The 24663-nt window shown below is 39.7% G+C and overlaps 1 protein-coding gene across 8 annotated transcripts in view; it reads left to right on the top strand.

The window, feature by feature from the left end:
- ATP8A1 (ATPase phospholipid transporting 8A1) overlaps positions 1-24663 on the top strand; it is a 219998-nt gene that overhangs the window by 138944 nt on the left and 56391 nt on the right. For all 8 annotated transcript variants that reach the window (XM_090266926.1, XM_090266927.1, XM_090266925.1 and 5 more), the window contains one exon: positions 7867-8039. In XM_090266926.1, coding sequence (XP_090123052.1) covers positions 7867-8039 — 173 coding nt within the window. The remainder of the gene's footprint in view (positions 1-7866; positions 8040-24663) is intronic.

The raw sequence follows: 24663 nt of genomic DNA on the forward strand, positions 1-24663 counted from the left end.
CTTTGTGTTGCTATTATGGGAGTCATAAGTCACTCTAAGAACGTGCTAACATTGTCCATACTTGATATGGTCATAATGTATTATAAAGAAAGTCCTTGGAATGTTCTGTTGATGAGTAATTTTAGGGTGTGAACATTTGGAGAGTATAATAGAGAAAGAATGAAACATTCTTTGGTCAAAAATTTGTAAATACTTCATGTCTTAAGTGATGAAGAGGTGGGGCCACAGACCACCAAAATAGTTAATAAAATGTGTTCATTTAAGATGCTTATATATTCCCTTTGTTGACATTTGAAATGAACTGATAGTAGGTTTTTAATGGTAGATCCTTAGCAAAATGAAGTAAGATTTTTTTTTCAACCCCATTCCCCAGTAAATATATTTATGTGTCTGCTTTTAAAGACAATCAGTACCTAATGAAAGTAAGTTGATGGTGTTATATCTTAAGAACGTGCCAGCAAATAAGTCCTCTGTGTTTTGTTTAGCATTAGTTATTTTAAACCTAGTACTTATGAAGCACTCACTTATATGTAATGCTATTTTATATGATTTTTCATATATATAATCTTATATTTTTATGGGCACTTAAAGTCTAAAACACATATTGATGTGGTCATCATTGCCAAAAACATACAGATAATAAAAAAGGAAACACCAAATCAGTTTGTAACTTTCAAGTTATTTTCAGCTTAAGAGTTGTATCAGGTTAAGCGAGAAAGAAAACAGTATAGGTTAGTATATACATATTTGGCCTCGTACCATGTACTAAGAGCTATGTGCCATTTGGGAAGAGGGATTGCTCTCTCCTAGACCTAAGGGAATGACAGGTTTCAGATACCCTTATGAAGTGGAAGAAGTAGCTGATAAAGTTGAGTGTTAGAAGTCAAAAGGTGGACTGAAATAAAATTGCTGTTAGGAGATTTCAAAAGTAAACTTAAAATTATCTCAGTAGTATACCTCTCGGATTGCACTATGTTGTGCATTGCTTGATAGTTTTCAGATCTTTCCCCGTCATGTGCTGGCACCTCCATCAGACCTGAAGTCAGAGGAAGGGAATAAAGTAGTCTTTCTGGGATGTCACCTCTGAGCCAGGCACTACGTAGGGCAGTTGACTCACAAGGAAAGGAGTTAGCACATTTTGTGACCACAATAACCCTGCAAAAGAGATGCAAACCCAGTTTCATAAATGAGAAAAATTTTGCTTCGAGAAGTAGATAACCTGCCTAAAGAAAGATAGCCATAAGTGATAGAGCAGTGATTCAAACCGAGTCATTCTGACAGTCAAATAGAGAAAGTCAAATAGAAAAAATAATGTGGCAGTAGATGGTAATACATATATGCTCCTGGTGGACCATGAAATTAAATTAACTGTGACCCTTTTTCAAATAATATGCGACATAAGCCTTTCCAGAACACTGACCCTATGTAGCCTCCTGATCCAAAAGAGTTTTGAAGTTCTTGGTGTCTTTTCTTAAATTGGTGGTTGAAACTATTTCTTATTTCTCACTTAGTTTTTTTTTCTTTTACATCACTGAACACTTTTTTCAAAATAAAACACTTTCTTTTCAAGGAAGGTGGCAAATGTTCAGTGAGTGTATTTTTACCTCACACTCTACATCCACCTGAAGTTGTGGACGACCTTGAGGGTTCAGCCATAGGGGAGGTTTTGGCTTCTGGAACTTGGGTGCTTTACACCATGGCTCCATCATTTCGGGAGCCCTGTGGCCACCCTTGACTTTTTACCACCCACTTGTTTATGGCTGCACATTGGAACGTCCTTTGTGTACAGTGGTTTTCTCTACCCTGATGGTGACTCGTGCACATCAGCTGATAAGTGCTGAGGAGTTTTAGTAATTTACGGTGGCTCAGCTTCCGGCAGGCTTCTCATTCAAGCCGGGTTACCATCTTTGTTTAGCAAGATTCCTACAGGTGTTTTCCTATAATGTTGTTTTGCATTTTGTCCTTTTTATGGAAAGTAAGTGAAAACAGAAACTTGTGATGCTGATACTAAAGTACAGGCTTTATGAACTTAAGTCCGTTCTGTCAAGGGTGACAAGCTGTGTGTCTTCCAAAAGAGATTTGTCATTAGCCCCAATTGCGGGCTTATTTCACTTAACTGGTGGTGAACTCATGAAGGAAAAGAACAGGTCCAAGAACAATGAAATGCATTGTTGAATACTGTGTTTGAAAGTCAAAGTGCGGTTTAGAATTTTGGTGTGTTATTTTTTTCTTCCTGGGAATGGAATCCTCCTTATCACATAACGTTATCATTTGACCTGCACACATATAACAGATTTCCCAGGAATAAATATAAATGCCAAGTACTTATTTGTATTAAGACCCAAAACACCAACACGTATTTTGCACTAAATATGTATAAACATACTTTTTCTCTTTTAACTCTTGTTGTTTGGACTTAGCCTTGCTGATGACACCCTCTGAGATAGAGATTCGTGACTGCACATTATTTACTGTCACTGTAAGTAACTGTGGCCCCAGAGCAAGGTGTGGAAGCCACTGTCATTAGGTGTCATTGGACTGTTTCTCTGTGATCTTCCCCTCATCTCTGCCGGTAGACTTGGCTAACCAGTCTTCTAGTCAAGGGTTAGAAGCTTTTATTTTCCTTTCCTGGGGGATATTTCCACGTTCTCTACTAGGGTGTTCCTTGGATACCTTCCTAAGTGAGACTGTCTGTCCTGTAAACTTCTGAAAAGAATCAGGAACAAAAAATAAAAGGCTAGAAGCCAAAAAGGGCCGTTTTTGTGCAGGTGCTTTGTGCAGCCTTACAGCTTTACACCGAGGGCCACCAAAAATGTAGCTCTTAGGTGACCTAGTGTGTTCTTTGCACATCTGGCCTCTGGGTTCTTTAGATGTTCCAAGCAGAATTTTTACCAAAACGAAAATGACGTCTTGCATGCTGTGATACTTTCCAAAGAAATTGGGGCTTTTGGTTCATTTCACTATAAAACTGTCAGATTTCATTGTCTCGCGTGCCCTCTGTGACTTTTATCAAGGGTTTTCTTGGTAAAGGCCATGTAAAAGCAGTGAAAAAGATTGCCATAAAGCTGCCAGTCTCTGATTTCTTTAAGATTGTTCTTGTCTTACAAACATGCTATCTATTTTTCCAGGCTATACTCTAAAGATTCTAGTGGAAATTTTTTTAAGGTTTCTGGTCGCAGTTATCTTTGTGAGGAATTCTCCTTGGCCTAATTATCTCCCCAATGTCTTTCTCTCTTTTTCTTTTCCTTTTCCAAGCCTATATCTTATAAACCAAATATATATTGTTTGCTTTTCATTGGCCTGCTGTTACACAACCTGGCTTGATCACTGAAGCTAGTCAAGATGTTCATTCTATTATGTTATTTAGACAGTTTATAGCACATGAGACAGAAGTAGACATTGGGTCATAACTTCCACTTCGTTCTCCATCTTTTCTATAATAGGCATATTAACATTTTACTTATTGTTCTAATTAAGAGTATCCAAGTTTATACATGAATTTTATAGGCAGCAAAAAACAATCCTCAAAATGGTCACATAAGAAAACCATTGTAACTCACCACAAGGTATTCTTCATTCATTAATAATTTAGTTATTCTTGTATTAATAGGCTTTTATTTATTTTATTTCATCCCTTGATCAAGGGCCTTAGTCCTGAAGGCAAAAGAGAGATATAAACAGATAAGCTACTCTACATCATGCTACATTGCCTTGAGTATATAAACAAAGTATGTGAAGAATCCGAAGGATGGAAATATTCATGTCACCTGGAGGACTCAGGAAAATTGTATCAAGGAACCATTCCTTGGTTCATTTATTTGCTTCTTGTTTTTAGTGTGCAATCTTGAAGGAAAGGATAATAACGGCATTGGGAAGATGCAGGTGCAAAGAGAAGAGGGAAGAACAGAAGTGAGAGGAGAAGAGAGTTCTTCCCCCTGGCTCCGGAATTAGGAAGGACTCGGTCAAGGAAGTTTGTAGGTTAAGAGAAAATAGTTGAGGGAATCCTTTCTGGTATAAATGTTCTCAGTAAAGCAGGTAGATGTTTGCTGACCTGATGTGGGGCCAGATTTGGAATCTTGAGAAGGAAAGGTTCGGAGTAGCCTCTGGGAACAATGGAATCCAGTAGCCAGGGAGAGACATCAAGGTCAGTAGTAATGAGAGGAGAGTGACGTAGAGCCTGCCTCCTCCTGAGAACTGGCAAGGCAGGGAAGCATGGGAGGGGATCAGCGGCCGAGGGCTTCCGACAAGTGCTCGCCTGTGGGCAGAGAAGACAGCTGAATGATGGACTGAAGTGTCCACATGGGAGGCACGAGGAAGCCCCCCTTTCCTGGTGGCTCCCTCCCTTGCCTAGATCACTGCCTGGTATGGCGCCTGAACCCCGGCCTTGTCTCCTTGCCCATCTGTCTCCCCAGATTGCCTTCACCACTGACTCTCCCTATTACGCAACAGATTCTCCTTTTCTTTCAGCCCACAAAGAAGTCTGTGCGGAGTGAGAAACTACAGAGCTTTTATTTTGTGGTACTCTGTGGTCTTTTATTCTTTCTCTGATTCAGCTTCTTATTTATATATTTTCACTTTCACGTGTCACTAAGTTTAAATGTTTAAACATTTCCCCCCTTCAGTAGCCAAAAAGAAAACAAAGCAACAGCTAATATAGTCATAAATTTATTTCTAGCTACAGGAGATAAGCTTCAATTCAATACGGCCATAAAGTACAGCTCCCAGGCTTAGGGGAGAAGCAATAAACTTTTATAAATAAAAGAATTTTAAAATACTCCTGGCAGTATAAATAAGGGTAAAATATAACTTGTAACTGGCAACACACAGCCAAACGCCAGAGCTACTTGAGAAAGAAAACTATGAACTAAAATAAGAAAATGTTTGCAGCTTTTTTGTCATTGTTACCTTGCACCCTAGGTGGGCTGGCTGGAGAATTCACTGTGAGAAGGTTTTGACTCACCTTCTGAAGTTTTATCTTAGTTACATCTCCGGACACCTTTTGATTTGCTGAAGATCTGTGATAATCACCAAAGAAACCCGGTGCTGCTGATGCCACAAATAAGAGAATTCTCAACAAATGATAAGGTGTTAGAGAGCACCTTCAAAAAGAGGGAGAGTGGGGCACACGGGACTGTCCCACAGGTTGGGTTATGGGGGAGCCTGCACAGCTCAGGGGTTGACTTGACTTTCAGTCTTACTCTGCAGCTGATCTTGAAAGAAATTGGAAGTCCTCCTGGGGTCCATCTCAGGTTTCATTTGGATTTTCAACTCAGGAGACACTGGGCAAAAGCCTTGACAAAATACAGTGGCATTTTAATGAGCAATGATTTGGTTTGACGGACTGTTGAAGTAATGAGATATTCTTCTAGCAAATTAAGGAGCAAGCAAGAGAATGAATACCTCTCCTCTCTCTCTCTCTCTCTCTCTCTCTCTCTCTCTCTCTCAAATCAGAAGTGATAATAAAGGGGAATAAATGGAATTCTGGTAATAGGATGAAAACAGACTTTCTCAGTGCTCTTATTCAATAAAGTTGTATTTCGCCAGCATCTCTAATCTCAGGCCCGCTGTGTTGGTCATTGGGAAGCAGGTTGAATGTGGCTTCTCCCCTCCAGGAACTGGGAACCCTGGTAGCATAGAGTGAGTTGCAACTGGCAGTGTGGAGTGAGTGTGGGAGACTTGCTGTAGAAGGTGGTGGACCAGCCTCTGGAGGGAAAGGCATTCCCGAGAGGGGAAATAAAGGAGTTGAAATGGTGAAGGGAAGTAGAATGAGTATTAGTAGGGCTTTGATTGTAGGAAGCCTTAAATGCCGGTTTAAGGAATTTGGAATAGATCGTGTAGACAGTAGGAAACCATAGAAAACAGTTAGAATAAGAAGAGACATGATCTGTGTTTTAAATTTGTTTTGTAAAGAGAAATCTCTGTTGGCAGTAAAGAGATGACATGATGAAGGCTCTAGGGAAACAGCAGAGGGAATGTGTGGGCATTCCACTTATAATTTGCTAGGCCTGGTACTGTCTAAAGTTGAATTTGTTTTTGCTGGATTGTGCAAAGAAAGACAAGCTCACGCAGAAATTTAATTCTCACAGTTTCGTTTCACTACCTAGTAGCCCTGTGTTCATGGGCAAGGCACTGGAACTCTGGTCTCACGTTTCCCATCTGCAGAATGGGAATAACAGTAGAACCTTCTGCGCAGGGCAGTAGTAAGTTTAACTGAAATGTTGTATCTGGATGTGTAGCCCTTAGAACCATGACTAGTGTGTAGTACATGCTGACTGTTGTTTCATGTCATTTTTATTGTTTGTCAGTTCATTGACTTCCTTGTTTGTTCATTTAACCTTTGTGAAGACAGCCAGTCTTAAGACCATCCAGGCTAACCTACTATAGATTGTCATTGATGAGTTTTGCTTATAGAATTTCACTGCCATTTTTTTTTTACCTCCTTTTCTTAATTCCTCTTGGGCCAAAAATGTCCAGCAGGAAATAAGAGGGTGAAGCCTATAAATTAAAACAGCTACCTCCCCTCAGTGTAAAGTGTGAACAGAAAATCTTGCAAAGAATGCCGCAGTATGGTGGTCCTTGGTGTCAGTGTGTAACAGGGGACGGGGGGAATGTTAAGTCAAGTCCCAGGACTGGGAAAATTGAGCAGTCTTACTTTACAGTACAGTCTGGTTCTATTATTTTGATAAACAGATTCTGAAATTACAGACCATAGTGTGAACCACATTTGAATATGATTGCAGAAACACCTTCAAAAGTCCCCAATATAAAATTTTAATCACCTGTGCCTTTGCTTCCCTCGTTATGAAAATAACTTTGAAATGACTATACCCTATTTTTAAATTGGAACAATACTTCTGTCTCCTGTGAATATAATAAAAAATTATTAGGAGTATTTTCAATGTAGGTATATTTTATTAGATAAATATATTTGTGTTTATTATACAAGTAACTGCAGGCTCAGATATTAGCACTCAGAACAAAACTCTGATAAGAGGAGAATCGTTCCTTATTTTTCCCTTGTGCAGGGCTAGTGCTCTGTTCCTTCACAATGTTAGGGCTTTTGTGGAACAGGAAACGGTTATAGGAAGAATCTATGGGATTTGGAGAGAAAAACTATCCTGAAACTTTTTGCCTTTGAAGAGCTGGGAAAGCAGTTCTTGACAGAGAGAGACTAATACAGCTGCTCTGTAGAGTTGCGGTGAACAAAGCTTTTCTTAACACTAAAGGTTTGTATTGTGCCTGAACGTGAACTCTTCATTGATGGAAGGGTTTTTTATTGGATCCGTCAAGATTACCAAGCCATATGTCACCATCCCCAGCCAAAAACACAGCATCATGAAATAATGATTAAAGTGACAGAAGCCAATTCATGAAGTGGCAAGAGATTATAGACGCTGCGTTTCCTCCTGTTGGTTACTGGGAATTAAGTTTCAGTAGCATTGAGTACTTCTGAAAGAATACCCATAAATTATTTAAATTATATTCCCCAACTTTCTCCTTGATTTATGGCTGAGCAGTTTTGACGAGTTCATAAATTAGGGCCATGTTGTTTTTTAGTAAGATGATGTACTGAAAATACTTCTGCAGGCTCGTGCTTGTGTGGTTAGAGTGATGAGCAGAGATCGCAGAGGAATAGGTGGTTTGTGACCTAGTCCTAACCCTGTAGGAACACGTGGGTGACTTCCAGCAAGTATCTCTTCCTGACAATGTTTGTCCAGTCTCTTTTGAGGGCCTTTTGTGAGAATTAAATGAGTGGAGGTGCATGAAAACCTCTTGAAGCAGAAAAAGCACTAAAAATAACTAAATGGAGTTGCCGCACATCCTGAACGTGGAACAAATGGGCATTTTGTTTGTTCAATTTTACAGGGAACAAGGGAATCTCTCAGTCGCCACTGCACTACCCTTGGGGATGCTCTTCGGAAAGAGAATGATTTTGCTCTTATAATTGATGGGAAAACCCTCAAGTATGCCTTAACTTTCGGAGTGCGACATTATTTCCTGGACTTAGCTTTGTCATGCAAAGCTGTTATTTGCTGCAGGTAAGTTCGCCTTCATGTAGTCCGATTTCAGGAGAGAGTGGCTTTATACTAAGGTCCCTGAATTTGAAAGTTTCTTAAAAGTTATTCTACCCAGATTCTGTAAATGTCAGGTTACTTATTAGTCACTCAAACTCAAGGTTCACAAACTGGGGAAGAATTTATCAGCAGAGTTTTTGAAAGTAAGTCCTAAACATCCCTAATAGTTATTGCTCACGAATAGAATTGACAGGTTCCTTGCCATTTTCTGTGTTTAAAATCAATTATTTACCTGCATTTCCAACTAGTGTTATTTCTGTAAAGGTTCTGTTTTCTACACTTAAATCTCTGATCCTGCTGCTAGAATTTATTTTGGGGAATGACATGGTGGGAAGCACTAACTAAATATTTTCCAAATAGCCAAACATTTTTCTGAAGGCTCAGCTATTTGGAAAATAATTATTGACTCTACAGTCCTTTATAATATTGCCCTCTAATTTGTCATATTGCCTATATCCAAAAATAAAATCTGTTTTGAATTATCAAGTCTCCATCTGTAGAATTGTGTTTTTGTAAACAATCCAGTCCTCCCTAAAGTTCTTGTCAAAGACTTCCCCATCTCTTTGTGTAAATTGTTTAAACTATGTCTTCCTTAAATTTAAGGTATATTTGTGACTGTGCTCAGTATCTTCCCTTCTGATCACCATGATACCTAAGGGTTTCCCTCTTCACCATCCAGATACCAAATCTTACCAGCTGATCAGAAGAGGCCCAGGGTAACTGTTTCTCAAGCTCCTTTCTCTTTCTGGGAGATGAAATGTTAGCAGAGCTTCTGAAGAATTCCTTAGAATCTGTGCTTTTATCTTTAAAACTGTACTGTTTGCTTTTATTTAAAATATATTTATTTTAAGTAGCACACACTGCTTCCTAAACCTTTTTTCGCTTTTTGGGGCCAGGCTTAGTCATTTAAATATCCTGTATATGATACTGTCTCCAAACTTACAAGACATGCCATGTAGCTATTTCCTAAATTTCAACTGAAATATACTTTGTGAAATATAATTTAAATCATACTTAATAATTACCCTCTCTTGCTTAATAATGAAGAAAGAAGCCCTGGCTGCTGTGGCTCAGTGGATTGAGCATCGGCCTGTGAGCCAAGTGTCACTGGTTCGATTCCCAGCCAGGGCACATGACTAGGTTGCACGTCAGGTCCCCATTTGGGAGCGCGAGTGAGTGGCAACCGCACAGTGATGTTTCTCTCCTTCTCTTTCTCCTTTCCCTTCACTCTAAACAATAAAATAAACAAATAAATAAATTATTTTTTAAAATAATAATAATGAAGAAAGAATTAGAAATTATTTTATCTTCACTGTGTCATTTGCACATTGGTATCCTCTTGCTTTTTATTTTATTTTATATTTATCTTTACCCGAGGACATCCTTATTGATTTTAGAGAGAAGGGAGGGTAGGGAGAAAAAGAGAGAGAGAAATGTCAATGTGAGAGGGAAACACCAATGGGTTGCCTCTGGTACATGCTCCACCTGGGACTGAACCTGCAACCTAGGTATGTGCCCTGACCAGGAATTGAACTGGGGACCTTTTGGTTTATGGAAGGATGCTCCAACCAACTGAGCCACACTGGCCAGGGCCTCATGCTTTTGAAAATATGTGTTTCCAGTAACTTTTCTTGGTTTCTTGCTAATCTCTAGAAGTCATAGTAATGTGCAACCCAGACACTCATCAGAATAATATTGTGCCAGATTTGGTTTTTTAATCATTTTCACTAATGGGATCACAAGGATCAAGAAAATTTTTCTCAAAAACATATTAAGTGATATGACTGTTGGCTCCTATGTGGAAACAAAACAGAACCCAAGGCTGTTTAGATAAAATGACTAGTTCTCTCAAGTCCGCCACATCTGTCCTGTTGCCTACTGTGTGCTGGATGGCAAGGGCACCCATACGAGGATGAAGAAGACTTCCGCCTGCCCTCCTTCCTGAATCTTTCTTTTTGTTTTAAGTAGAATCACAATTGGTTTGAAAGATGTGGGAGGCCAGTTTTGAAAATGCAGTCCCAGCAGCTGAGCCTCATTCTTCCAGCATTGCTTCATGCAGTATGTACCTCCCACCGTTCTTCAAAAAGTTGAGCCACAAATTAAACAAGAGCAGAGGGAGAGCAAAACGAACAAGCAGCATCCAGGGAGGAAAAATATGTCTGTGCTTGTGAAACTCCCTCCCAAGATCCTTGTTCTGGATGCTCACGAGTCACATGGACCCCAGGGCTCCTCCAGGTCCCCGGGAGGGACTCTGGCCCTGCTGCGCACGTGCAGCTCAGCTCTGCAGCCCAGCTTATAAAGATGTGTGTGGCTCCTCCCCCGCCCGTCCTGCTTTATGTGTGTTGGAGGACCACAGAGGTCCCTGTGCAGACACTGAGGTTTATTTAGAATTTTAGGCTTGCTTTTTTTTTTTTTTTTTTTTTTTTTAATTTTAAGTAAAATATCTTTCCTTGGCTTTTTTTCCTTCTAATTACCTTCATGCTCTCTCTTTTCCCATAAGGGCTGTGGTTCAACTTCCGGTCTGGCTTTCAGAATTCATCTAAGCCCATAATTACATCAGTGTCCCTGCCCAGTTTAAATCTCTGCACCTTCTTGGCATGGTGCCTCTTGGCATTTAACTGTCACCACAGGCCATCTTCATGCCATTGCGCTTACTGACCTTGAAGTGTAATGTCCACGGTAATGCTCCTCTCACTGGCAAGGCATAGGTGAGAACTTCTGTAAATCATTCTTTCCCCTGAAATGCAAAAGTCACTCCTGGTTATTTAGATGATTACAATCTCCCAGCCTCAGGAAATTCTCTATTTTACTTCATTAGAAGAGATGCTCCCAATAAATACTGAACATTTCAAAATACAGTACAGTACTGCTTCCCAAGTTCATGTATGTTCACTCTAGCTTTATGGGCTTTCCCCTCAAACAACTTTCTGATCTATTTCTCGTGAGTCCACGCAGAAAGATAATTCAGAAGCTGCCCCTCTCCAAGTCCTCTCTTAAGTCACACTTGGAGTGAGAGTGGAGGGAAGGCCTTCCCGTAACAGATAAAGAGACCCTCCGTTCTAGTTACATCTTTCAGCATTACATCAGCCTCTTTCTTCCCTGACATTATCAGCATAAAGGGCAGAAGGCAGTTCTTAGTGTTTGCCTGATTGACACAGTTATAAAAGATGAGTGTTCTCCCTGAAGAGCCTGCAGCCGAATTGGAAGAAGCATTTGGTCTCCGTCAGAAGTCACAGAGTCTCTTACTCATCACCATTTTCTGAAGGGGATATTCAGAGACAGAAAGAATGCCCTCGCCTGCCCCCAAATTACTCAGGGCTTTGGAGTCCTGGTTTTGGTTTACAAAGGGGACGTTGCTTGTTATTTCTCAAATATTTTTCTGAGTACGTAAAACCCAAGAAATAAAATGAAATCTGTTTTTATCAGTCTGTCAGGTACTGTACTTTCGTGGATACCACGCAGCTTTCATTTTTGCCTCTGTGCACATTTACCTGTGTAACCTGAATAGTTTAATGGGAAACATGCATCTCATGTTAGGGCAGTTTCTGATCAGTTTCCCTGGTAATAAACATAAACTACGCCTTGTGGGCCTCCTCCTTTCTGTTCTCTTACTCAAGTACACCGATTCTTACCATTGGGTGTGATCACAGACACTTTCGAAAAACAAATGAAAGCTATGGGCATATCCTCCAACATATACATATGCCCACAAATGTGTAAAATTAAATGCACCATTTTAGGGGTTCCACAGACTCCCTGAAACTCCTTGGGCAGGCAGAGGAGGAAAAGACTCTCTCCAAGAGTCATGGAGATTTGTATACACAGCTAACATCAAAGAGCTAATCTGTACAGTAACTGTATCAGAAAATAATCTTTCATCTCAGTTACCAATATTTTATGCCCTAAAGTCTTGCAGCTTATATTATTGGTATAATGATATTTTAGCTGGGGGTTCACAAAATTTGTGTTCTCATGCTACCCTCTCTGACACCGGGCATAATGGTATCTCTCTGGTCTTCGTTCTGTGACCTGTAAAATGTGGAGCTTGGCATATAGCAGTCATACAAAACCTTCAGGGAGCCTGATGTCTAAAGCAGATGAGAGTGGAGCTTCTCTGGCTTAGATCGGTGGGAACCCTGCACAGTGCACGCTTCTGGGCCACCTCTTTCCAGCGTGAGAGCTTCTGGGCCAGTAGATTTCTCTGAACCCTGTCTTTCTTTCTTTCTTTTTTTTTTTTTTTTTTTTTTTTTGGATGAACCATACTTCTGTTGGCCACTCTGTTCTGGGAAGACTCTGTCTACTGCGTGGATTAACTTAATTTGGGGAAGCATCTGTTCCACCTCTTTTAATATTCCCTCCAGAAGAGAGTGGGGACATAGCGTGAAGTATTGCCGTGTGTTAAATAGCATGTGGTTTCTGAGATCCTCATCAGTTCACATAACCCAGCCTTTCCAAGAATTTTACATTTTTTTCTGTAGTTGTCAGTTTAGTTTAAACATATATTGAAACTTATGTTCTGTGACAGTTGGTTGAAAATTGGCCTAGAGCCTCCAGCTTTTAGACTGTCTAGTAATCACCGTTCTTCTACATAATTTATGTACTCATGTCTTCTGAAAAGCAGAAGTTAAATTGAAGTGAGCATTTTTCCCTACTTGCGACATCTCTAATCAAAGTTTAACCCCCTTTTAGGCGATTTCCCCACAGTGCCTAAAAAAACACTTGACCTCAGTGAGTGTCGTCGCTCGGGAGTAGCATTCCAGGCAAAACCTTTCACCTCAGTCCCATCAAGGGACCCTCCAAGAAGTCTAAAGGGACACTTCACATAGTTTCTGTCATAGCCTGAGTGCATTAAAAAAAAGGATTTATTTACTTCTTGAATCTAGTTCTTGATTTTTTTGAGATTGTCTTAGACTTTAAGGATTTCTCTGAATAAATGTCATAGTTAAAAGATAGTCATAAAGCACAAATGATGCTAATGAACGCTCAAAAGACATTCCTTTAAAAAAAAAGTTTAAGAACATTGTTGGATGCCAAAGCAGATGTTTGGCTTTGAGAAAACTTACAAACTATTCATGAATGTCAACCCTATATTTGCTTCCAAGATAATACGAATAAATGTTGGAAATGTTGAGAGAATATTTCTTTCATACATTTGTGGCTAAAAGAGGAGGACACAGTGAATAAATTTTATGATTTCATAAAATGCCCATAGTTTGCTTTAACATAATATAACAGTAAGTTGCTCAGCCCTGTCAATCTTATTTGCTATTCTGCCTCTTCTGAGTGGTGTTAAAGGAACTGCATGGCTGTATTACAGCCTGGTATACAGTTATGAGGTACCTACACCACCAGGGAAGTTCATATTTGACAGCAAAATATCTAAAATAGATGAGAAATCTAAATGCTGTAGAATCTCACTATAATTTGATACTATATAGTTTTAGAAATGACTCAATTAAGATGAACCACCATGACCAACACAGTCACATACACATACACATTAGAACTGTAGATTATATAAATATTCTGGTGCGGCAGAGTTAACCTGTACTGGAAAGTACATAAAGTGTGAGTGTACAGATCAGTGAATCTTCACAAAGTGAACACATTCCTGTATCAAGCAGCCAAGCGTAACAACAGCCCAGAAGCCCCCTTATGCTCCTTTCAGTTCTGATTCTCCCCAGGGTAACTTCTATCTTTATTTCCATCACCATCCCTCTAAAATGATATCTTATTCATTTTAGTCTTTTTCTGTCTTGTGTCTTGCTAACTTGGAATAAGTGTATGTACAGTATCTTCTATAACTGCATTCCAATTTTTGATGATTCTTTTCCACAATTTTAAACACAGAACTCTGCAGCTTTCCAGGAAAGGCCTCCCTAAAGCTTTACGTAAATCAATAAATCAACACTCTAATACTCCTGTCAAATGCAAATCCACCTAATAGATCGCTTACAGTTCTCCTTCAGTTCTACAGTAATAGAATGAAAGGACTTCATTTTCTGGTTTGCTAAGGACATGATATATGGAACCTGCCACGTTTCTCTGATCTGTCAGTCTATTAACCTGACTGTGAGGGAAAGGGAAGCATTGAGTTAGTTTGGCGTTTCTGGTTCTCCTTAAATCCAGGATGGTTTCTAGTGATTACCATCCTTTTAATAAACCTGTCTGAGCCAGCCCCACTTAAGGCAAGTTAAAGGCTTATTGTTTGGGGCCAGGCTAGAATTCCAGGAGTCAAGGCCGGGTGGGATGTGGGCCATGACTGTCTAACAGCTGTAGGCTGTGGAGTAAAGGGAGAGGAGAGACAGCATCCCAGTGGGGAGATGGTCTTGGAGAACAAAAAGCATATTACCAAGGGATCAGACAGAGAGTAAATGGACATAAAATGACAACCTTCCTGTTCGGTCATTAAAAGAAGAGGTAGTCCCAGGTAGCATTCTGCAAGAGCAAGGCAGTATTTTATAGACCAAAGGTGGGCAAGCTTTTTCTGTAAAGTGTAAGATAATAAATATTTTAGGCTTTGTAGGCTATACAGTGTCTGTCACAGCTATTCAACTCTGCTGTTGTAGCATGAGCTGATGTAAAAATCAGGCTGCTGCCTGGATTGGGCCCTTGGGTCGAAGTCAGCCAGCCAGCCCCTGCCATGGAATACCTGTGGCTGTGAATGGGCAGTAGAGGGCGTTGGTTCTGACAGACTTACCTAGAATATTCATGGAGTTTATTCCAAGCGCCCTTGCTTGTCTGTAATTTCCAGACTCTTTTCTTTTTTTGAAAATGGGGACATTTTCCCATCTCACCTGGCATGTTTCCCTTTCTCCATAATTCCTCAAAAATGACTGACACTCTTTCTGTGGTGACAGCTGCACAGTCCAGAGATGCCACCAAATTTCTCTGTGCTCTTGAGTTCAAGGTAACCCCTTAAAATGAGGGCAGTTCCAGCAGTCAGTTTGTTTTTAAATGAGCAGCCAGTAAGTACTTATATATCTCAGCAAGAGAAATATGAGCAACCCAGGACCACAAACATCAGATCTTGCTTTGTCACCAAAATGACCTCCCTCTGCCCTAGAAGTGCCAGCAAGGTGCTACAGGGTGATGCCAGTATAGGATCTGGCAGAAAGATGTACAAGCCAGCCTCCTCCCGAAGCTGCAAGCACTCTAGAGTCTTGAACTCAAACAAGTTCTTCTTGTATCTTTAGATATTATTTATTTTTTTCCCTTCATTCCCATTCACTTTCTCTTCACTGTACCTTAGGAAAACAGTCTCAAGTATTTACTATGTACCCACCTTCAATACTTTATTTGTAGGTACATGTAGCTATCAAAAATAAATAATATTGTTTATTTATTTATTTTTTTTTACTATAATTCTATTACAGTTGTCCCAATTTTCCCCCTTTGCCCTCCTCCGCCCATCCCCTCCTCCCCACCCCACTCCCACAGTCAATTCCCACACTGTTGTCTGTGTCCGTGGGTCATTCATACATGTTCTTTTTCTAGTCCCTTCCCCTTCCTTCTGCCATTATCATACTCCCCTATCCCCTCAGGTCACTTTCAGACTTTTCCATGTTTTCATGCCTGTGGTTCTATTTTGTTTACTTTCTTCATTAGATTCCTCTTATGGGTGAGATCATATGTTATTTGTCTTTCAACTACTGGTTTATTTCACTTAGCATAATATTATCCAGCTCAATCCATGCTGTCGCAAAAGGTTCCTTCTTTCTTTCTGCTGCATAGTATTCCACTGTGTAAATGTACCACAATTTTTTGATCCACTCATTTACCGATGGGCACTTAGGCTGTTTCCAGCAATTGGCTATTGTAAATAACAGATATGAACATAGGGGTACATAAGTTCTTTTGAATTGGTGATTCAGGATTTTTAGAGTATAATCCCAGCAGTGAAATTGCTGGGTCAAAGGCAGTTCTATTTTTAGCTTTTTTAAGGAAAATTCTTATTATTTTCCACAGTGGCTGCATCAGTCTGCATTCCCAACAACAGTGCTCTAGAGTTCCCTTTTCTCCACATCCTCACCAGAACTTGTTGTTTGTTGATTTATTAATGATGACCATTCTGACTGGTGTGAGGAGATATCTCATTTCAGTTTTAATTTGCATCTCTCTGATGGCTAGTGATGTTGAGCATCTTTTCATATGCCTATGGGCCCTTTGTATGTCCTCATTGGGAAAGTGCCTATTCAGATCCTTTGCCCATTTTTAATTGAATTGTTTGTCTTCCTGGTGTTGAGCATAGGAGTTCTTTATATATTTTGGAGATCAAACCCTTTTCCAATGTATCATTAGCAAATATGTTTTCCCATACAGTCAGTTACTTTTTCATTTCAATGATGGTTTCTTTAGCCGTGCAAAAGCTTTTTAATTTGATGTTGTCCCATTTGCTTATTTTTCTGTTTCTCTCCCTTGCCCTAGGAGATCTATTGGCAAACATATTGCTACATGAGATATCTGAAATTTTCCTGCCTATGTTTTCCTCTAGGACTTTTTTAGTGTCACAACTTATGTTTAAGTCTTTTACCCATCTTGCGTTTATTCTGGTGTGTGGTATGAGTTGGTGCTCTAATGTCATTTTTTTGTGTGTACCTGTTCAGCTCTCCCAACACCATTTATTGAAGAGACTATCTTTACTCCATTGTATGTTCCTGCCTCCTTTGTCAAATATTAATTGACTGTAGAGATATGGGTTTATTTCTGGGCTTTATTTTGTTCCATTGATCTATGTGTCAGATCTTATGCCAGTACCAGGCTATTTTGATTACAGTGGCCTTTTAGTATAGTTTGATATTGGGTATTGTGATTCCTCCTGTTTTGTTCTTCTTTCTCAAGATTGCTGAGGCTAGTTGGGATCTTTTTTGGTTCCCTTTAAATTTTTGGAATATTTTTTCTAGATCTGTGAAATATACCATTGGTATTTTAATAGGAATTACATTGAATCTATAGATTGCTTTGGGTAGTATGTACATTTTAATGATGTTAATTCTTCCAGTCCATGAACATGGTATATGCTTTCCTTTATTTGTATCTTACCTTAATTTCTTTCTTCAGTGGTCTAAACTTTTCTGAGTACAGGTCTTTTACCTCCTCAGTTAAATTTATTCTTAGGTATTTTATTTTTCTTATTGCTATAGTACATGGGAATTTTTTTCCTGCTTTCTCTTTCTGATATTTCATTGTTGGTTTACAAAAATGCCATCAATTTCTGAATATTGACTTTGTGTCCTGCTATTTTGCCAAATTTACTTATTAGGTCAAGTAGTTTTTGGTGGCGACTATAGGGTTTTCTTTGTACACTATCATGTCTGTGAATAATGACAGTTTTACTTTCTCCTTTCCAATTTGGATGCCTTTTATTTCTTTTCCTTGTCTGATTGCTGTGGCGAGAACTTCCAGTCCCATTTTGAATAAGAGTGGTGAGAGCAGACACCCTTTTCTTGTTCCTGATCTTAGGGGAAAAACTTCTAGTTTTTGCCTGTTGAGTATAATGTTAGCTGTAGGTTTCTCATATATACCTTTTCTTATGTTGAGGTATGCTCCTTCTATTCCCACTTTGCTGAGTATTTTTATCATAAATGGGTGCTGGATTTTATCATATGTTTTTCCAGCATCTACTGTTGTGATCATGTGGTTTTTGTCCTTTGTTTTTATTTATTGTGGTGTATTACATTTATTCATTTGTGAATATTATAGCATCCTTGCATCCCTGGGATGAATCCCACTTGATAATGGTATGTGATCCTTTTAATGTATTTCTGAATTCAGATTTCCAGTATTTTATTGAGCATTTTAGCATCTTTGTTCATCAGAGATATTGGCCTGTAGCTTTCTTTCTTTGTTGTGTTTTTACCCGGTTTTGGAATTAGGATGACATTGGCCCTCATAAAAAGAGTTTGGAGTCTTCCCTCTTCTTGAATTTTTTTTGGAATAGTTTGAGAAGGATAGGAATTCGCTCTTCCCTAAATCTTTGGATACATTTGCCAGTGAAGCCACCCTTTCCAGGGCTTTTGTGTGCTGGGAGTTTTTTATTACTGCTTCAATTTTACTAGTTGTTATTGGTCTATTCAGGCTTTCTGCTTCTTGACTCAGTTTTGGCAGATTGTCTGTTTCTAGAAATTTTTCTATTTCTCCCAGGTTGTCCAGTTTCTTGACGTATAGTTGTTCATAGTAATTTCTTACAATCCTTTGTATTTCTGTGGTATCAGTTGTTACTTCTCCTTTTTCACTTCTGATTTTATTTATTTGGGTCCTCTTTTTTTCTTGTTTAGTCTGGTTAAAGGTTTGTCAATTCTGTTTATTTTTTCATTTGAGTCCTTTTTTTTTTTTTTGTTTAGTCTGGTTAAAGGTTTGTCATTTCTGTTTATTTTTTCGAAGAACCAACTCCTGGATTTATTAATCTTTTGAATTGTTCTTTTAGTCTCTATGTCATTTAATTCTGCTCTGATCTTGATTATTTCTTTCCTTATACTCGCTCTGGGCATTGTTTGCTATTGTTCCTCCAGTTCTTTTAGATGTATAGAGTTAGGTTGTTCATTTCAGATTTTTCTGTTTTTGTTAGGTAGGCCTGTATTACTATGAACTTCCATCTCAGTACTACCTTCGCTGTGTCCCGTAGGTTTTGGCTTGTTGTGTGCTCATTTTCGTTTGTTTCCAGAAACTTTTTTATTTCTTCCTTGAGCTTACTGCTGACCCATTCATTATTTAATAACGTGTTATTCAGCCTCCACATATTTGAATGTTTTTGAGTTCTTTCCTTCAGGTTGATTTCCAGTTTCAACCCATTGTGATCTGAACACGTGCTTGATATGATTTCAATCGTCTTGAATTTGTTGAGGCTTGTTTTGTGTCCTACCACATGGTCTATCTTTGAAAGTGTCCCTTGTGCATTTAAATACAATGTATATTTTGCTTCTTTGGGGTGAAAGGTTCAGTACATATCAATTAAGTCCATTGATCTAGAGTGTTGTTCAGTGCCACAACATCCTTACTGATTCTTTGGAAGATCTGTCCATTGTTGACAGTGGGGTGTTAAATCCCCTATGATGACTGTGGTGTTGTCAATATCTTTCTTGAAGCCCTCCAGGATTTTATTTATGTATTTAAGTGCTCCAATGTTGGGTGCATATATGTTTAATTATTTCTTTAAGTATTATGCAGTGACCTCCTTTGTCCCTTTTATGGCTTTTGTTGATATAAGTATTGCTACCCCAGCTTTCTTTCATGTCCGTTTGCTTGGAATATTTTTTTCCATCCCTTCACTTTCAACCTGATTAAATCTTTTGTTCTGAAGTGGGTTTCTTGTAGACAGCATATGTGCGGGTCATGTTTTCTTATCCATACAGCTACCCTATGTCTTTTGATTGGAGCATTTAATCCATTTATGTTTAAGGTTATTATCGATAGGTACTTATCCATTTCCATTTTTTTACCTATGTTTCTTGTTTTTCATTTCTCTCTCTCTCACACACACTCTCTCTCTCTCTCTCTCTTCCTTTTTATAGTAGTCCCTTTAACATCTCTTACAATGCTGGCTTGGTGGAGATGTACTCTTTTAGCCTCCTTTTGTCTGGGAAGCTCTTATTTAACCTTCCATTTTAAACGAGAGCCTTGCCGGATAGAGTAGTGTTGATTGTAGGTCCTTGCTTTTCATTACCTGGAATATTTTGTGCCAATCCATTCTGGCTTGTAGTGTTTCTGTTGAGAAGTCAGCTGAAAGCCCTGTTGGAGCTCCCTTGTATGTTACTAACTGTTTCTCCTTTGCTGTCTTTAAGATTCCCTCTTTGTCTTTAAAATTTGCCATTCTAATTATGATGTATCTTGGAGTAGGCCTCTTTGTGTTCATCTTGATTGAGACCCTTGGTGCTTCCTAAATTTGGACGACTTTTTTCCTCATCAAATTAGGGAAGTTTTTTCAAAGATGTTTTCTATCCCTAGCTTCTTTTCTTCTCCTGATATTCCTATGATGTGTATGCTGTTACATTTTATGTTGTCCTGAAAGTCCCTTAAAATATCCTCATTCTTTTTGGGTCATTTTTTTGTTTTCTTGCTCTGACTGGGTATTTCTTTCTAACTTGTCTTCTAGCTTGCTGATTCAGTCCTCTGCTTCATCTAGTCTGTTTTTTATTCCTTCTGGTGTATTCTTCATTTCATATATTGTATTCTTCATTTTTGTATTGGCTCTTATTCATAGTTTCAATGTCCTTTTTTATGCTGCTGTAGTTCCCACTAAGTTTCTTATAGTTCTCACTGAGTTCCTTGAACATCTTTATAACCATTATTTTGAGTTCTATGTCTGATAGATTGTTTGTTTCAATTTCATTTAGCTCTTTTTCTGGGAATTCCTCCATTCCTTTGGATTGGGGGTTCTTTCTTGGCTCCCCCATTTAGGTGACTTTTCTTGTTTGTTTCTGCTTCTTAGATTTATCTGCTTTGACTGCCTGTCTTTGTGGTATGACCTTCTGTGGTAGGAGACCTGTGGGACTCAGTGGTGCATTCTCCTTGGTCTCCTGACCTGGCTACTCTAGGGTTGCCCTTTATTCAGTTTTTGTGGGCTCTCTTGTTGTATTTTCACTTTGATTATTGGTGGTTCATTCGTTGATGAGTTCTCCCCTCCAACTGGCTAACTGGGATTCACAACACCCGCTACATCATGTATGCTGTCATACAGATGCGGGTTAATAAAGCAATACTACCCAGAAAATTGAACCCATGCTGGCAAAAATACCCCCCAATCACATCAGCAATATTAACAGCAATTGAGCAAAGATAAATAAAGGTGGAGAGAGATTAAGAATATTATAAGTTAGGAAAAAGGGAATATGAGATGACTAAAGGGGAGAAAAATTATTTTGAATGGGAAAGGAGGAGAAATAAGAGTAGGGAATAGAAACAAGGTGAATAAAGAGAGAAAATAAAATTTTAAACATAAGTAAAACAGGATAGGGTGATGGCAAAATGGTGTAAGAAATGGGAAGAGTATACTATGAGGTTTGAAAGTGAATTAAAAGGGCAGTGAACCAAAGAGAATAAAATTGCAGAAAAACTACAGCATGGTCAATAACAACTTACAGCTGAGCAAAAATTAATAAAGGTGTAAAAGGAATAAGAATATTATACAGAAGGGAAAAGAGAAAATGAGATGTCTACAAAAAAATGATTTTGAGAGGATGGAGGGAAAAAAAAACAAGAGTAAGGAACAGAATCCGGGCTAATAAAGATAAAACAATAAAATTCCTAACTCAAATAAGCAAGGGCAGGAAGGAGGCAAAATGGAGTAAGACAGGGAGAGTAACCTATGAGATTTGAAACACAAAAAATTGTTAACAAACAGGAATAGCATTGAAGAAGAACAGCAACAACTGTAATATCCACACCAAACAAGCCATGACTGGTGGAAAGGAAATAAGAATATTATAAGGGGGTGGGGGGGATGCAAGCAGACGAAAGGAAGGAAGAATGGTTCCTAGAGGACAGAGGGAGGGGATACAGCAAGAGTAAGGAATAGGAACAAGACGTAGCATGGGAGAAAATAAAATTTACAACAAAAATAAGAAAGGGCAGGAAGAGGACAAAATGGAGCAAGACAAGAAAAGGGTGCAATGTGAGGTTTGAAATAACAATAAAAAATAATAATATAAATTTAAATAAAAAGAATAAAAAATAGAAGACAAAGAATAGTGAATTAGTTGGACTACAATTGAAGCAAAAGAAGAAATATTAAAAGGCTGTGAAAAAGGAAAAACACACTAATTCTGAAGAAGAGCTAGGTGGAATTTGTCTCAACGGTCTGGCATTCGCCTACTGACGTCTCTTTCTGTATCCGCCCCTGGTTTTTTGTCAGCTCAAGGTTCCGAGGTGGGTCATCCTACTTCTGGCAGCACGGCCTCTATCACCTTTACCTGCCTCCAGAGGGAGCCTCTGTTGCAATAGGGAGGTGGGACCCCTAGGTCTGCCTTGGGAGGCACAGTTCAATCTCCTGGGAAAATTGTGGGTGTGTTTTCCCTACCCCTACACCACCTGTCCTGGTCAGTTTATTTCCAATGATGTATAGTTTCTGATGAGTTAGCTGTCTGTTTCAGGGGACGGGCCAACGTGTGTAAGAGGGTCAGCTCTCCTCCACTTGGTGCCGATGGCAGCTCTGTGTGTGAGCCAGGCAGGGTGGGGCCCTGTCCCCCCCCCCCCCTTGCTGCATGGATTTCTGATCTCCCTGCTTTACTGTCCTCAATGGAATATAGGGCCTTGGGAACCGGTGTGTTTTGTCTCCTTGAGAGAAGTTCAAAACAAGCTCTTTAGGCTTCCTCTTGCTGTCGTCATTCTCTTGTGGAGATGCACCCTGCAGGGGGCTCTTGAGCCTCACCTGCCTGTTCTGCAGGAGGTAGGGGCTGGGTGCGACCTTCCCTTCCCGGAGATTTGATTTCCGCCAGGGGAGGGGGCTCTGTCTGGCTTTTAATAATCTCAAGTGCTCATCTCTCGTCCTTTCAGTTCCCAGCCCACTGTCCCCGCAGCAGACAGGGTCCCGCACTCACTACTCTGAGCAGCCTCCACCCCTGCCCCCAGCTGTGCGGGGCTGAGGACCGAGAAATCCCCTTGCTGTGCACCTTTCTGATCAGTCTGCCCAGCTGCACTGAGTGCAGACTTTGTCCTCAGTCCTTTCCCCTTGCTGGCAGGGCAGCTGCGCACGGGGTCCCTGCCCAGCATGCCTCAGCTGCCCCTTTATAAAAGTCTCTCCCCGCACTCGCACCGCAGCGCTGAGTCACTGTCGGGCTTTCCGTGCACACCACCGCTCCATAACACCACCTGTCTCTCACAGTCAGGGCTGGACGCAGCCTGACTCCACTCGACCCAGGTGCAGATAGAATCCCCCTCTCTGGCTTTCTCCCGTCTGGAGTTTGCCACTGCACCTATGGGTGTGCTGCACGCTGTGCGTGCGTGTGGTGCATGCGTACAGCCTGCATCTTCTAGACTTTGTGTATCCAAGTTGCTCCAGGCATAGGACTGGGGGTTCCCAGCCCTGGGAGGGGAGGGAGCTGCAAAGCTGCGATCTCTGACAGGCTCTCCTCAGCTGCAGGCACCACGCACAGCACTTCCCCTTCCAACTATAAAATCTCCTTACCCTCCATTGTGAAGCATCTTCTGTACTCCTTAGTTTCCAAACATCGTATCAGCCAAGATTCCATTGACTGTTCAGTTTATTTTTCAAAAGATCAGCCAAGTGTCGGAGCTTGGAAGCACAAGTGTGGTCTAGGACAAGTCGGGAGAGACCTGAGTTTCAAGTGAAGCCCCTAGGTAGGGGCATTGTTGGTACAAGACCAAAGCAAGACTCTCAAAAGTACGGGAAACGAGTCAGGATCTCTTCTTATTCCATTCTAACAATGGTGTTACATCTGGGCAGCTAGATACAGTGAAAAATGGAAGGAAAACAATAGCAGTAACAAAGATTTCAGCTCTCATGCAGCTTGCAATTTAATTGAGGGGAAAAGTTTCTTATAAGAATGAGAATCAAAAGTATATAATATTGTTATATGTATGTTGAATTAAGGGACAGAGACATATTTATAGTATTTCAATATAAATTTTTGCCCTTTTAATTTCACTACAATTTTAAGACCTATCCATGTTACTAGATGTAGAACAAGTTTGTTTTCACTACCACTTACTATCATAATAATGCATATACAGCATTGTATTTATCCATTACCATAGTGATGGCCACATAGGTTGCCTCTAAATCTCTGAGGTCACAAAGTGCTGAAATGAGTATCTTCTCGATGCACCCATGCAAGAGTTTTTCTAGCTTACACACTTAGGAATGGGAGTGCTTGGCTGTGAGCTGTATGCATATTTCATTTCAATCAGGATCACCACTTCACTCCCAAACAGCTGCACTGGTGTGTACTCCCAGATCCATGTAGGAGGGTTGCTTTTCTCTACCTCATCCTCAAACTTAGCATTCCTGAATTTATAACTTTGCCGATTTAATGGTTGAAAAGGGGCACCTTGTTGTTTTGATTTTCATGTCTCTGATGACCAGGGAGCTTGGACATCTCTTCATAGAACTGTTTACCTCTCTAGATTTCTACTTGGGAAGTTTACTCATTCATTCATTCAACAAATGTCTTTCAAACACTGACTATGTGCCAGGCACCTTCAAAAGTGCTATAAATAGAGCAGTGAACAAGAGGAAAAAGTAGTTCTTGCCTTCACATTGTAACTATTGTTCAGTAACATAAATACTCATTCAAAAGGCAGTCATTGCTGTGTGTGAGTGAACAATTGATTTGTTACATATCAGACTTATATGAGGTGAATGGTAACAGGAGCTATGAAAAAAGGTAGCACACTGAAGAGGGATAAGGATACCAAACTTTATATTGGGTTTCCTATCTTATTTTTCTGCCTATGTACAAGAATTCCTTGTGTGTTCTGGAAAGCGATTCTTTGTTGATCATAGACATGGCAAAAATCTAGTCTGGATCCTTTCTTAATTCTGCCTGTGATGTTCTTCCTTGACTAAAAATTATTGACCTTGAGATAGTCAAATTTCATTAATTTTTTCCCTATGGTTTGTGCTTTATGATAC

Source organism: Furipterus horrens, unplaced genomic scaffold, assembly GCF_987537825.1.
Source record: "Furipterus horrens unplaced genomic scaffold, mFurHor1.1.pri manual_scaffold_2, whole genome shotgun sequence".
Taxonomy (NCBI): Eukaryota; Metazoa; Chordata; class Mammalia; order Chiroptera; family Furipteridae; genus Furipterus; species Furipterus horrens.